The sequence below is a fragment of the Pipistrellus hanaki genome (assembly GCF_964339955.1).
Source record: "Pipistrellus hanaki genome assembly, chromosome: 4".
In the NCBI taxonomy this organism is placed as follows: domain Eukaryota; kingdom Metazoa; phylum Chordata; class Mammalia; order Chiroptera; family Vespertilionidae; genus Pipistrellus; species Pipistrellus hanaki.
Window position 1 is genome coordinate 16,751,764 of NC_140506.1, and position 16,263 is coordinate 16,768,026.

Consider the following 16,263-nt stretch of genomic DNA (forward strand, 5'->3'; position numbering starts at 1 on the left):
GCAGGCATGGTTAGAAGGGTTAGAATCTGGCTGAGCTGACCTTGGATGGTCAGCCTGACCACCGGCACCTGGTCTCTCTAGTGTGGTGGCCTCAGGGCAGCCAGCCTTCTCACATGACAGGCCACTGTTCCAAGGTCCCAGGCAGAAGCTACATTTGCGTTTATGTTAGGCTTACCGTTAGTAACCAGAATAACCTGCAGGGAATGAAATGTGCTAAAGACATCACCGAGGCCTGGGAATAGGTGTCTGATAATTCGTGTTTTTGAAGCAGTTGCTGAAGATAAACAAAACTGTTTCTTCTTTACCCCCCAGTGAGTTGAGATTGATAAAAAACAAAACAAAACAAAAAAACAAACAAAAAAAAAACACCCTCCAACAGAAACATTCACAGCCAGCTCCAGCTCCTCCACCCCCGCTATCTCCACACACACACACACACACACACACACACACACACACACACGAGAGATGAAATTAGCTGCCAAAGTATTTGTACTGCATGCACAAAATGAAATAGGCAGAGAACAAAACCTGAAAGGTACTCAGAAGGGATTCCTCCAAGTCTTTCAAGAGACCATAAGCAGAAGGACTGGAAAGATACATTTTTGTTGCCAACGGCTGTCCTGATAGCCAGATGGCACCACACACACCTAATCTGCTACCTTAGGAAGATGGGATAATACCATCGATCATCCAGCCAAACAAAGAATATAAATCACTCAATCTAGGGGATTCTCTTCTGGACCGAGCAGGAATCACCACAAGCAATCCTTTGTAAGCATCCTAGAGATTCTGAGTGACTCCTTGAAGAAGAATACTGAAACCACCTGTGTATTCCACAGCGATAGTCATTTAAAAATTAGATTCTGATGAAAGCAGAGAGAAGGAAGAGGGATGGTTTTTAAAACGCATTCTCCCACCTCCGGAAATATTTCAGAAGGGGCGCTTTTATAATTACTTCCTCCCGCCTGGCCATGAAGCTCCCCATCCTACCCGGGGATCAGTGTGGGACAGAAGTGGGGAGTCTGGTGGGATTTTCAGGGTGCGGCGTGGAAAGGGCTGAGGTCACACAGTGCGATGCAGCTCTGGATATTCATGCAACCCTGCAAACAGGGCTCGCCGGCAGCTGTCACCACCTCTCCGGACTGACGCTCGGAGGGAAAGGAACAGCTTTCGGAGTTTCCCCAGGAGACCACTCAGCTGTCAGTCCAAAAATGAAAAACACCCCAGCGGGGACTCGTTTAAGAGTGTTAAATCCAAAAGCCGCAGTATAGCATAGATGCCGTCTGTGCCATACTTACTAACTTTACGCGCAATTATGGAGAAATTATACTGTGCGGTGCTCTCTCTGTCTAGCAGTTCGTTAGTGGCGATGGTTCCCTCCGTCCCGTCTATTGTGAAGTAGCTGTCCCCATCACTCTTCCAGTCTATGAAGTACCTGTGCATAAAAAAAGAGCGGATGCAAATGCATAGTGATTACACATTAATCACAACGGCAGTCAGACTAACTTGACACAGTTCCTTATTTTCTCTCCCCGTAGCTATTACCCACCTTGCAATAAAGAAGAGTCTAAATGACAGCTTCTTTATTGCAAAGTCAGTATGCTCAAGGGGAAAGGGGAAATAATGAAAGATTTAGTGCTCCTGCTGTTCATATTATTTTAGGGTCTTGACACCTTGAAAGCTCAGCAGAGACTAAAATTCTGAAGCTGACCATGGGTTTCCTTAACCTGCTGAATATTAAAACTTCTCGAGCAGGAAAAAAATCCCTTAATGGTGGCCTTGGGAAGAGCTGGGGGTGGGAGGGCCATCTGGAAACAGCCGCGAAGGACTGCGGCCAGAGCAGAAGTAGGATCTTTGTATTCACAGACAGGGAAAGGGGCATCATGGTAAGGAAATGGAGGGGACATTTTTAAACTGACACTGTGGTAAAGGCACGGAACTCTTTCCCCAAGCACACATAAAAGGGCATCGTTGTTTATTGTTCTATAGATCTGGACACCTTTCAAAAAAGCAGTGACCTTGGCTAAGACTGTCTTTTTTACCTTCTTTATTAGCTAACCTTCTTGGTAATAACAGACACTGCAGTTCTAGCTATTGGACTGAAAAATCCAAGAAAAAAACAATAACACAAAAAACAGAAATTGCATTTATATAAATCTTCAGGTAACAAGAGAAATATAGTGGCACACACAGATATATACAGTCTCTCTCTCTCTCTCATATATATATATATATATATATATATATATATATATATGTTCAAACATATATTTTCAATCATAATAATAAACATTTTAAAATTTTACCACCTACTGGAGATTGTTCCAAATGTTTATGTATATTTAGTTATTAAAACCCCACAAAAAGCCCTAAAAGTATTATTAATCTTCATATTTCATATATGAGGAAACTGAAACACAGAGACATGAAGAAATTCTCCCAAGTTCACCCAGTTAGAAAGTTTTAGAGCTGATATTTGAACCCGGTCGTCAATAGTTTTCCTTATATTTATTATTATATAGTATTACCAATTTTAAATAAACATTTTACATGAGCGGATTTTGCTAACCAAAAGGCTCAAAGTACCATATATTTATCACCATCATTCTGGCCAGCTGGATCAAGGCAAGGTCACTACAAACCATGGGTGAAAGCAGATGACATCTTCATAATTAGCCCATCTAAATCACCAGGCCCAGGAAGTGATCTAGCTATTAATTATGGTAAGTTTGTTAAGGTATCTATTTCAAAATAACAGACAAGCTGGTCATTAGAAACTAGGGCAGTTTGGATGTCATTTTGGTGCTAAATCAAAATTACTTTGCCTTTATACCATAGATGAGATTTATAATTCTTGTCAATATTTGTTAGAAACTAATTTCTGAACCAGAAGATAGCTGAGAATTATAGCACCAGGGTATGAATCATGCTATTAATCTGCCTTTGATAATTCTCTTGTTGATGTGAGTGGTGAAAATGCATTGATGTCTATTGATATCACGGTTGTATCCTGTCTCATAAGAATGTTCTCAAAAAACCATAAATGAAGTTAAAGCACATTTGAAAGTCAGGGAGCACAGGGTATAATGAGTTTAATTCTCTCTATCACGTAATCTTTTCTGGACAAGAAAGCATTTTCTCACCGTAGCCCTTTTCAGAACCTTTACTCAATATCCATGCCTAAATTAAGATGAAAATGGCTACGGAATCTCTTTAGTAACTACAGCATTTTTGGAAGAATGTTGGTGCAGATTGTGTTCAATTGTACAATTTAGCAAATATTTGCTCAGTGTCCATTATGTTTTAGACTCCATACTAGGATTGAGGCATATAAAAATAAATAAAGTACAACCCCACTAATGAAGAGTCTTGCTGGGCACACACATATAAACATTTTAACATCTGCTAGAAGAACAAAGACACGAGGGAGTACAAAGAAAATACATGCAATGCAAGCCTATTGGTTCAGACAGAATGTGGTGATGTTGGGCTGATATTGGAAGATGAAAAATGAATTTTTGAGGAGATGAGTGAAGCAGACAAAGTGAGAGAAGGAAGAAAGGTTTTTCAGGAAGTTTCAAAAGTCATTTAGTAGCAAACCCATGGAGTTTGTGTTAGGGAACTGACTACAAGTTGTCGGGGATTATGGAAACATATCTGAGAGGCACAATAACTTTAAAAAAGGTAAGTGATTTAAGTCATACGTTATAATAAGGAGATGGGATATGACCCTGTGGGCAATGAACACTATCAAAGGATGTAATTAGGGTATGGACGAAAAGTTAATCACATTTAAAGCCTATCATAGTTGTATTTATTTTATTTTTTCCATTGTTCAACTGTGTTTTAAAGATTTGTGAGAATTTATGCCAAAACCCGTTTGGCTCAGAAGATAGAGCATCAGCCTGCGGACTGAAAGATCCTGGGTTTGATTCCAGTCAAGGGCATGTACCTTGGTTGAGGGCACATCCCCAGTCAGGGGTGTGCAGGAGGCAGCTAATCGATGTCTCTCTCTCATCAATGTTTCTAACTCTCTATCCCTCTCTGTAAAAAAATCAATAAAATATATAAAAATAAATTTAAAAAATAAAGATGTGTGAAAGTTTAAAATACTGGTGATGTCCAGTATGGAGAAATGGGCAGCGCCGCTGTTCTGTTCTATGCCATTTTGTTATAACGTTGGTGAGAAAGCAGAATTGATACTGGCAAGGGCCATGTGTGTGGGGTGTTTGCACTTCTCTCCCTGTCTGCATTGGTTTTCTCTGGGTGTTCTGGTTTCAGCAACGCTCCCTCCCCACCCCCCAAAGATGTGCATATGAGTTGAGCTGGCTATCTAAATTGTTCCAATCAAAAGGAATGTAGGTATGTTGGGAGGGGCTTTGTGATGGAAAGGCATCCTGTTCAGTGTCAGGCGTATTGAAAGGGGACCAGACTGTAAGCATTTCCTGTATACTAGAATCTTGCCCAGAGACAAGGGTATATAAAGGGGTACTTAGGGGTATAAAGAGATTTGATTCAATGGGTTATGAGAAAGTCTTGAAATAACTAGGGATATGCTGGCTGCAGGAAGGAGACAGAAGGACATACCAGCTGCCTTTGACTTCATGAGGATGCTGACGTATAGCAGCTGTCAGACTTACGTGTTACATTCCAGTGGAATGGAGGTAAGGACAGTGCAATCAAATCCATAGAAATTATGAATTCAGATAAATGTAACAAAGACATGTCGGAGCTGCCCAAGGTCATAATGAGTATCCTCAGGGAACAGTATGCACCATGAGCAATGAAACATTGACCATCCAAATGCTTGGTGTAGATGGAATAGAACAAATTTAAGCATGGTTAGAGATTCTGAAAGTACTTTACAAATCTATCTCTCGTACTTTGCATGGAATGCAATATTTTTTAAAAATATATATATTTTTTTATTGATTTCAGAGAGAAAGGGAGGAGAAAGAGATTGAGAGAGTGTCATTGATTGGCTACTTCATACACACCCCCTACTGAGGATTGAGCATGCAACTGAGGCATGTGCCCTTGACAGGAATGGAAACCGGGCCCCTTCAGTCTGCAAACTGATGCTCTATGCACTGAGCCAAACCAGCTAGGGCAAATATTTTTCAATTACTGTTTCCTACCAGCAGTCTTATTCTTACCTCTACAAACGTACTCTACTCCAAGTACTCCAATAAATTATCACTTTACAAACATAAAATTATTTTTTTCAGAAACCATTTCAATAATATCTGTAGTCACATACATATAATTACCTAATTTAACCCAAATAATTAAATCATTTTATTTAATTGATTAAGTATATTCACAAAGTTGTACAACAATGTTTTCAGTCAGAAAAATTGCAGCAGTTTTTTTTTTTAAACTTAAACTTATTAGTTCACATATTTTTCATTTAATGGGTAAGCTCCAATTATTTGGAAATTTTACTTGTATGAGACAAAAATAGTGATGTGTGGTGTTAGGATCTTATATTTCTCCTATGTTTACTCTATTTTTAAATAAGTAAATATTTTTAATATAATATTAATTATTTTTTATAATTTTTACTATATTTTTGTTATTTTCTTAGTGTTTCTTAGTGTTTTACCATATAAAGCTTAACATTGTATTCTTATTCATATTAGCTTAATTCTACTCAAATATAGAATTTTTATTTCTATGTAGCTATGTTCTATTAAGTATATATGTATATATATATTTACATATATATTATCTATATTACATCTATATATTCAAAAGTCCAATAAAAATTGTTATAATTATTGCCTTTCATAATTTTATGTCTATTAAAGCTAAAAAAATAAAGAAAAATAAGTATCTTCAAAGGATCTGAGTTCTCTATTTTTTTCCCCAATAGATTTTTATTGATTTCAGAGAGGAAGAGAGAGGGAGAAAGAAACATCAATGATGAGAGAGAATCACTGATGGGCTGCCTCCTGCACACCCAACACTGCAACCCAGGCATGTTCCCTCACTGGGAATTGAACTGCATGGACTTCCTGGTTCATAGGTCTACGCTCAACCACTGAGCCATGCTAGCTAGGCTGAGTTTTCTATTCTTATGTACTTCTTTTAACCCTGGGAAATTCTCTGAGTCACCGTTCCAGGCATGGATGAAGGCAGAGGGTGATCTCATTTTGGCTTCCTGGAACTAGTGAAATGGAGTGAGTGACTGGGCCCCATGTTATCTGTCTACTAGGGGTAGAGCCTGTGTCATTCCAGTGGGATTGGGTGGGGGAAGTGAAATGCCCACCTCCCAACCACACTCACAGGAATTTGTCCGCTGAGATTCAGAGTTGGGGGGATGAGAAACCCTGCCCCTCTTGGTGAGATGTTACACCTCACTGGGAGCTGCGGGCAGAGGGGCCCTGTGTTCTCAGCCAGCCCAGAGTGGGTTTTCCATCCAGCTGAGTTGGGAAATGGGAGTGGGAGGGAGGGCCCCGTCCTGTGTCATGTGCCACAGTCTCCTGCCATTCTTAAAATGTTTTAGTAGATTTCCTTCAACACATTTTCTTCCATTTACTATATGCTTTTAGAAAATTTCCAGGGGCAGTAAATGGTAGATTTTTTTTAAAAAATAATAATTTTTAAAATATAATCTTCACCATTTATGTTTGTTTCACTGGGAAGTGTTCACTGTGATCCCTGGCAACAGAGGTGAATAAAGCTAGTCTAGGAAATTCAAAGGACCTTGGGGAAGAAAGATAACCACATTCACAGAAAGTCAATAAACTGCCTTATACTTGCCAAAATCTACCTCAAATTTGAATGTTGTTACTTAAATACTATATTAAGTTCAATGCACATATTTTATTTTCTTTATCTACCTAAGAGGTAAATACTTATTTTTCAAAGCAATGCATTTAGGGTTTTAAAAATGCATTATTCAGGACCATCATCTACTTTTGGTTTCTTAAGGACTTTATTCGTTTTCATACTGAAAACACTAAGTCCTAGACAAAATTCAGACAATTAATCACTTTATATGTAGTTAATTATAACTTACAGAAATTAATAATTTACAAAGCTGATTCAAAATGAAATATTTCCTTGTACAGTAAGTCACTGTACACAAGTTATTTTTTATTGTAATTTTAAGTTTTCCTGGAAACATTAAAAAATTTAAAAACGTACATAATGTATCCATAAAATGCTGTGTCTATATTTTTGTTTAATGCTTCTATGCATTTATCAATCCAAATCCAATTATCTTGCAACTTTAGTAAGCAAATTCATGTATTTAGTTCAGACTAACACTGACATAGAATTTGATTCCATAAATCAACCACCACTGAGAGGCAGTGAAATAATATATAAAGATGCTGACTTTCTGAACAGAGAAAACTAGAGTGATATACTAATTCCTTCATTTACCTTGAGCAGTCAAGTTAGAAATTACCCCCTCATGCCTGTTCTCTTTGTCTCCTATAATATTTGGAAAATAATACGTACTAAACAGTACAATAGTGAGTGTTCTTATAAAGATGATATGAGAGAAGATATATGTGCTTTGGCATAGAATTGTGTGTTTGTGTGTGTGTGTGTGTGTGTGTGTGTGTGTGTGTGTGAAAGAGAGAGAGAGAGAGAGAGAGAGAGAGAGAGAATATGTATTATTTTCTTCTCTCTGTCCACATCTACACTAATAAAAAAATAAATATGCAAATTGACCGTCACTTCGCAGTGCCCACCAGCCAATCAGAAGTGACTATGCAAATTAATCCAACAAAGATGGTGACATCCCTGCCCCTCTGCTGGTTGGGGCCTCTGGGCAGCACACATGCAGGTTCAGAGTGGCCGGGTGTGGCAGGATGCCTGCTATGAGGAGGAGGGTGGGGGGTAGAGGGAGCTACAGGAGAGGTGCTCTGGCTGGAGTGAAGACCGAAGATTCCGGCCGGAGCAAAGACACAAGGCAGCGGCCAGAGCAAAGGCCTGGGTCCCAGGTGCCAGAGGAAAACCGGTGCTGGCAGCCAGGGAAAGAAAGGCCCATTGCACAAATCTTTGTGCAACAGGCCTCTAGTTATTAATAATGGTGTATTACCTTCCCCCAAAACATCCCTACCATACAAATGTTTGCCTAGTTCTAGAACCAAGTTGTGACAAACACAGCCTTCAACTTTAAAATACCTGAGTCGCAAAGCTCCCATACAACCCCCGGAAGCAGAAACCAGGAGCACCAATATCCAGCCCAGTTTCACACTGTGGCGCTTTTGCTTGGCTCTCATTCACTCATTGCTGGCATCTAATTTTTACCTCTGTCATTTTGTGAGGTTTGATGCCTCCTTTTCTCCAGATGATATTCTCCCAGAAAGTTCACTGCCTTCTTTGGAAGTTACCTTAAACTTACTTGAACATTTTCAGCATCTTCAGCATCTTCCCACAGCTGGTCAGACTCTAAGACTATAGGTCTAGTACTAGGCCCTGGCATTTTCCTGATGTCCTACCTTTATGTAACTACAATGACTAATTCCAATGTCTGACTGACTGAATGGTAAATGTGAGGCAGCACCATTTTATATTGTGATAATTTTCCCAATATAGCAATGAGTTGATATTTATAAGAAACTAGAGGCCCAGTGCATAAAAATTCGTGCACTGCGTGGGGGGGGGGGGGGGTGACCTCAGCCCAGCCTGCTGCGCCCTCTCACAGCCCAGAAGTTCGCAGGGGATGTCTGAATGACAGTTAAGGCCCACTCCCCACAGCCTAAGCCACAGTCAGACAATCTTAGTGTTGCCATGGAGGTGTGAGAGATTACGCCACCGCTGCTGCACTCACCACCTATCAGCCTGGCTTGTGGCTGAGTGGCACTCCCTCTGTGGGAGTGCACTGGCCACCAGGGGGCAGCTCTGGCCCCACTGCTGCCAGTGGCCTCCCTCTGTCAGCGCTGCCTGATAAGCAGCGCCCTTACCCCCCTCCTCCCCCCCAGGCCTTCCACTGCCACCGGTTGCCACCACCTCTGATCACCATCCTCTCCCTCTGTCCGCTGGCACCCACCTTCACTGGCTTGGTGCTGTCCTCTCACCAGCCCTGTCCCACGCTGACCAGTCCTTCCACTGTTAGGTCGATTTGCATATTAGGCTTTTATTATAAAGGATGATCATCAATGACTGACAGTGACCCTCCCTTACATTTTCTGGACAATTCAGAGAATATATGACCTAGTTCTAAGATGTCTAGATAATTTTTAAGATGTATACCCTCAGAGTGAACCACCAATGTGTACATTGCTTTTATGACAGTCCACATTCAATCTTAGGGTAGAATGACATTTTAATTGAAACTAATCACAAGAGTATAATATGAAAGCTCTAATTTGGCCTAACTCACCTGCTTAAGTGAGCAAAATCCTTAAATATATACTTTAATTTATACTTATTTGATGAGTAGATAGAATATGAGATTCAAATAAAAAACAACAAAAAATGTTCATGACCCATATAAAATGAAGCAAATCTATAATTTGTAGATGTATGCATAGTGACTGTTGCTAAGAAACCTGTTTTAACAACTGAATAGAAATCAAAAATTAAAACATTAACTTAATCTGTATAGGTTACTTGACAGAGTACAATTTTATTACTTTTCTGTAAATTAGTTCTCAGAAATGCTTTTGAAAAGTTTTATTCTCTCTATTAGGTAAGCATTGTTTTTACATTTATTTATTTATTTATTTATTTATTTTATTTTATTTTTTTATTTTTTGCCTAATAACTTTCTCACATTCAATAGAAAAGCTAACTTTGATCCAACGCAATTCTCAGACACATTTTGTAAAACACATTTGAAAGATATAGTTATTCTGAAAATATTCCATCTCCTTCTTTAAGCTATAAAGATGTCAGGATAATGATTCCAGTCACAGTGGGAAGTATTCATTTGTTAAAAAGTAATAATGTGATAGGCACCTCTCACCGACACCAGAGAAATGTGACTGGACAGGACAGCCCCCTGAGCCAGTGAGAGAGAGAGGGCTGTCCTCAACCTCGGTCCTTGTCTTCTCATACAAATGAATTCATAGGAGCGACCGTGACTGCATTGTGAAAAGCCAACCTGTTCAAGCAACTAAAGCATGCACCTATATTGAAAAAAAAAAAGCAACCGCAAAGCAAGTGAACCCATATATACATCTGGCTTATGAAGCCCAGATGGGCTCTCAGGAAATCTGAAGAGGCTTCAAAATTCCTCTGCTGAGGGTTTTGGCACAGATTAATGCTCAAGGTCCCTTTTTTACTTTGTTGTGGCCTTCCCAGCATTCATGAAAAGCACCTGGCAACTGCATCTTGCCAAGCCTTGAGACTGCTGGCTTCTCTGCATAAGGAGCCAAACTGCCCTTTTTTCCTTCTCTCCTCCCCCTCCCTTTCTGCATTCTCTCATCAGGGAGGTTTTTTTTTTTTTTTTTTTTTTTTAAAGCATTTGCTCTGGTGTCCCTGGCCGGGGAAGACAATGGTTTTTTAGTTACAAGCTGGCTGCAAATCGCCCACAGTGTTTGGCCTTGTTTTAACTTTCCTGTCTCAGTTTCCCTGTTTCTCCCACTCTGGAACCCTGGAACAGTCTTAGCTGGCTCTAGAGGTTACAGCCATATTTCCTCCTTCCTTTCACCCCTTGCCCTAACTGCCTAACCCTGTTGCTAACTCCTCTCAATAATAAATGAGAAAAGGTTAAGCAATTGGAGGAAAATAATTTTAATAATATTTGATTCTGATGTATTTCTCTTTCTTTAGAGATATATTTGCATATTACATCCTTCCAAATGCCAAGTTTAAGAAACCCAAAACATGAACTCTGAAGAATTTATGCAGTCCTAGGTTCATTGCAGCATTATTTATAGCCAAGATAAGGAAGCCACCCAAGTGCCCATCGGTAGATGAGTTGATTAAAAATAATGGTACATATATAAATGGAATATTAGTTGGCTATAAAAAGGAATGAAATCTTTCCATATGTGATGGCTTGATGTCGAAGGGATCATGATAAGCAAAATAAGTCAGACAGAGAAAGACAAATGCCACATGATTTCATTTATATGTGGGAACTAAAGAAGAAAATGAGCTAAAAAACAAAACAAAATAGAAACTGGCTCATAGATACAGATGATTAATTAATGATTTCCAGAGGGAAGAGGCATTGGGGGACCAGGAAAAAAGGTGAGGAAATGAATAAGTAAAAACTGGCCCTTACCAAATAGTCATAGGGATGTAAAGTACAGTATACTTAACATAATCAATAATATTGTGATAGCTATGTGTGATGCAGGTGGTTACGTGAAACAGTGGGGGGATCACTTTGTAAAGGATATGATTGTCTAACTACTATGCTGTACACTTGAAACTAATAGAAAATAAAATTGAGTAAAAATTCCACAAGATGAAAAAAAGGGAAATTAAAGCCTGGGCAGGAGAGATCAGAGATGGGTTATTTGGATTCATTTCAACTAACTGAACCTTCCTTCTAAACTTTTTGAATCCTTGATTAGTGTCATTTCATTCTGGTTCTTTGCTGTGTGCAGTGATGAAAAAAAAAAAAAAAGTAATATTAACAAATGCCCAGAAGTATAGAATAGCAGAGTCCTAAATAAATACCTCACAAAATAACCCTGTGGAAAGACAGTTAAGAAACATAAAATGAAACAAACAGACCCTATCTACATATGTCAAATAATTTTACATTTTGAGGCTTATTTTACAAAACATATTTTTACCATCAATCTTAAGTCAGCAAACATATTTCCAGGCCAGGAAAAGATGATTCATACCCTGTGTTTCCTCAACCGATGATTCAAGCTTATTGTTTACTCCAAGGACACGGAAGAAAGACAACTTTCATGTTGACTCAAAGGCCATTTTATCTTTTGACAACCCCTCCCGGGGACCCATCTGAGTCTACAGCTCTAGTGAGTCAGTACCCTTTAGAAAGGAAGACTTGGGGATATTACTTCATTTCACATAAAACAGCACTTGTCAGACACCAGCTCCTGTGACATTAAAAAAAAATTGATTTATCGATGGAGAGTTTCTCTAAACTGTGGCTTTCCTTTATTTCTCACACGAGGGTTTTGACTCTAACCATTTCCTTATATTTGAAAGTTAGTAATGCTTGCCTTATCTGTACTGAATGTAAAATTGTACTTACAGACTCTCTGATTTTTCTTTTCAAGTATTAAGTTAAATCATCATTTACTAACGTTTTGATATAAACAGGCTTTATCGGTCCTCAAAAATAGAACATACTGTAAATTTAAACAACCTAGCATGTTCTCCAAGATAACGTGTTCCACTATGTCCCAGAAGTCTCCCCATTGATTGCACTGTAGGGAGTGTCAATCCATATTTATTTACTTCCATATTACTTCCTTTACAACCTTCAAAACTCCTTCTGCAGCTGTTTGTATTCTTGAAAGTACCCGTAAATGTACTCACTGGACACTTCCCACTTTCATAATTATCACCAGGGGCTTCGGGAACAAGGTTGATGAATGACTTAGTATATAACAACTACTGACATGGCAGCTTCTTGAGAAGGCCCTACAGGCACTGGCAATAAATACAGTTTCCTGGAGTGAATCATGTTGGTATATGGACATGTAGAACAACATCTGGGATCCAATGAGTAAATTAGCCAGCATCCCACCTGACACGTAGGGGCACTCAGCAATTGCTATTTGATTTCCCTTTCCCAAAACACGTTTTTTTTGTTTTTTTTTTGTTTTGTTTTTTAGGGTTCTCTCCTGATCACAGACAGACATGCTTCAAGAAGAAACATATTTGAGCCACTTTGCAGGATGGATTCAGATGAATACAAAGAGCAGCTCTTAAAGCATCCATCTTGTATGAAAACTGCTGTTTGAAATTTTAACCCTGCTATTTGGCTTCTGTGGATTTAACCTTCCCCAGACAAGATCATCAGTGCTGGCGCCAGGCCAGGCCTCTGTTTGAGGTCTCAAGGCCCCAGTACATACTGGATCTTTAAGAACTTGCAAAAGGGGGCCGGAAACACTCCATATTTGGGAGACAAAGAGGGTAGGATAATATAAATATGGAGAATTCCTGCATCTTGGGGCCCAGAATTTGAGATACATTTTCCTCTGGACCCAATGAATGTAACTCTATCTCTCTAAGTATTGCTTTGTTCTTATTCCATTTTCTGTAACACTCTCACCCTCTCAACACATTTCCTGAGATTTTTCCTATATGCTATGGGTATGTGGAGGCTATGCCTTTATGCTTAATCCATTCTTTTTCATTAATTACCCCATGGCATAAAATCTTATGCTTTATGTGTCTGTATATATTTCTCTATGTCAATAGAGTAGTGTTTTGCATTTTTATGCAATACTTTCAACAATAAATATTTTTAAAATGTAATAGTAAATATTTTTTATAAAAGCCTACTTAATGCTTCTTTGGTATGGTTCTTGTATACTCTGTGTAGGGGGGTGATGTGTGGGCCTGTGGCAAGGACTTTGAAGGTAGATAAGGAGCAAAGCTGAAGTAGAACAAGTCTCAAAATATGTTGCAGGGTCCATGTATGAGTGAAGAAATGGGTAAACCCCACCGGGTTTTAGTCAGTGCAAGTGGAATTTATGGGCTTGAGGGGATGAGGAGAGAGATTTCTTACACTTTCTTACTCCATCAGTTGCTTTGTGGACACACTACCCTGCAGCCCTATGTCAGTAGAAACTCCTGGAAAAGTGTGGGTTTGGAGAAATTCCGTCATTCAACTTATCCAAGGCCTGACTCCAACTGTGCTTCCATCAGCAAACACAACTGTGACAGTGAGAAAAGGAACTGCCGACTGCAAATGTTTTCCCAACCAAACTTTGGGCCAAAGGCAGAGACTTCAGAAACACGGATTAAATGCTTATTATATCCCAGGCACTGCAAAATCTCTTGTCACTCATCACGAGAACCAGCCTTTGAGGTTGTATTATTAAATCCCTTTTATACAATAGATGGCAGTTGAGATTGGTTAGCTTGAGTGGCATGGCCAGCATCACACCACTACCCGATGGCCCCTGCAAGGATCTACTGTCAGAGGTGTTTGTTCAGATCCTGTGGCTTTCCCACTAATATCCATGAGAAGCCACTCTATTTCCCTGCAGGTTTGGACAGAGTGTTTTTAAAATGCTTTGATTTCTTTTTCTGCAGAGAGAGAGAGGAAAAAAAAGTGTTTTATTGTTGTTTGTTTGTTTGTTTGTTAAATCTTACCTCACAGCACTGCTGCCCACGTCGAGGTCCTGCGCGGTGACGGCGCCGATGACGGTGCCCACCGGCGTGTCCTCGAACACCTCCATGGTGTAGAGCGGCTTGCTGAACACGGGCGGCTCGTCCACGTCCAGCACGCTGATCTTCACCGTGGCCGTGTCTTTGAAGGGCCCCGCCGAGTGGAAGCGGTGGTCCAGGTGCAGGTTGCAGGCTTCCACTTTGAAGGTGTACGCCTTCTTGGTTTCAAAATCCAGCGGCTGCAGCGGGGACAAACCAAACGGGGGGAGGTGCATTCGCAGGAGGCTCAGAGGGGGTGAGCAAGGCTTCAGGTCATTGGCAAGAGAATGCACATTGTCCTGGTTTCTGCGCTGGTTTCCATACCTCACTGTCCCTGACCCTTAATGGGTAAAGGGGGTGTTTTAAGAAACGAATCGCCCCCCCTTGTAGAAGATTATAGGTAACTTTCAAGGATAACCAGTTGCATCCATGAATAATGACATTGTATATGTGCGCATCCATGCGAAGGAGGGTTTGTTCATTGTGTCTGAGCAGGTAAAACAGCAAAAGAGCTGCTCATAAGAGAAGTATTTTTCTGCTCTTATACAATGCTGACACCTGGTGGACTATAGCAGCAATTATAACACAAAATTGAAACTGGATAATTAAAGATAATCCTTAGTAGCCACTTAAAAACTTGGTATAAGGATATATGTTTCTTCTCCTTGGACTATTTTGCCTATTTTGACAAAAATATAATTTTATATTAAACACTTTTAAATGTGTAGATCTTTTCACTAGAATAAAAGGACTGTATCAAGATTTATAAAACTTGCACAGTGTTCGTTATGAAAATAGTTTTCGTCTTTTGTTTTCTCAGCTTGGACATATAATTACTAGACACTGGAATTATTAGGCCTTGTCACAATATTTTTGCCAATAATTAAGGTTTTAAACATATATAATCAAATGAAAGAAAACTGAAATATATTTGGAAGTCCTTTGTCACTGATTCTCTATTTTAACTTTTTTACTATTTATATTCACTTTTCCCCTGACTATTAGTTTTATGTTACCAATGACTAAAAATACTTTATTCTGGAAAGACGGTGTTGCCGTGGAATTTTATATAAATAAAAAGGTTAAGGTCAATGAATCTGACTTCTGACCACCTATGAAAAGTTAAGACAATGTGAAATTAACATTAACTTCAAAATTTACTGGGGCCTTTAAAACTTCACTTCCTAAATGAATTCCTTCTCGCGTGATTCCTAGAACTTGCTAGACTTGCTAATTGCTGTGTGGACCCATCTGTTCTTTACCTCAGTACACCCTGGGGAAATAAAGGAAGTCTATTTCTCTCTTTCAAGGACAAGATTGTTGTTTTATGTGTTTTCTCTAAGGATGGGAAAGGAAAATCTAAAAATGACTGTGAAATCTTCAAAAACTATCACAATTCCATGAAGGTTATTATAGCAAAACAGTAATTCCTCTTGGACTTGACATAGTTTTTTCCCCCCACAGTAATTTTTATTCAGAGGGATCTGTTTACTTTTCCTCTAATTATTCCTTTTGTTTTATTTTCTTCATCCATTTTTATTCATATTTTATCTGCTTTATATTTAATGCTTTCTTTTACCTTTTAAAATATTTTTAGTTGCTCATCTCATAACTATCAATATTTACATATAACATCAATTTTCTTCCATTTCCATCTTCTTCCTGTTAAGGGTGTATATTTATCATGAAGCCAATAAAAGTAAGGAAGTCGTACTAACATGCTATGGTTAATATTATAGTTATTGTTTATATGTCTTGAAAAAGCAGAGGAGATAATCCTCTGATGCTTTTGTTTAATTGGCCAACACCTTGTTTTGTTAAAGGTAGCAACTTATGAAACTCCTATTTGCAAGACAGATTGCAAAACATTATTCAAGAGAAAAACATGAAACTGTCACAAATACAACTGGAAATGTTTAGCCCAGAATGAAGAAGATCAAAGCAAGACAGGACATATATTTTTACACATTGAAAAGCTATCATATT

At 39.0% G+C, this 16,263-nt stretch overlaps 1 protein-coding gene across 4 annotated transcripts in view; it reads right to left on the reverse strand.

Annotated features, from left to right (window-relative positions):
* The window catches only part of CDH12 (cadherin 12), a 652,689-nt gene that overhangs the window by 14,994 nt on the left and 621,432 nt on the right, over positions 1–16,263 (reverse strand). For all 4 annotated transcript variants that reach the window (XM_084880772.1, XM_084880773.1, XM_084880770.1 and 1 more), the window contains 2 exons: positions 14,224–14,477; positions 1,302–1,438 (listed from right to left, as the gene is read on the reverse strand). In XM_084880772.1, the coding sequence (XP_084736898.1) occupies positions 1,302–1,438; positions 14,224–14,477 (391 nt within the window). The remainder of the gene's footprint in view (positions 1–1,301; positions 1,439–14,223; positions 14,478–16,263) is intronic.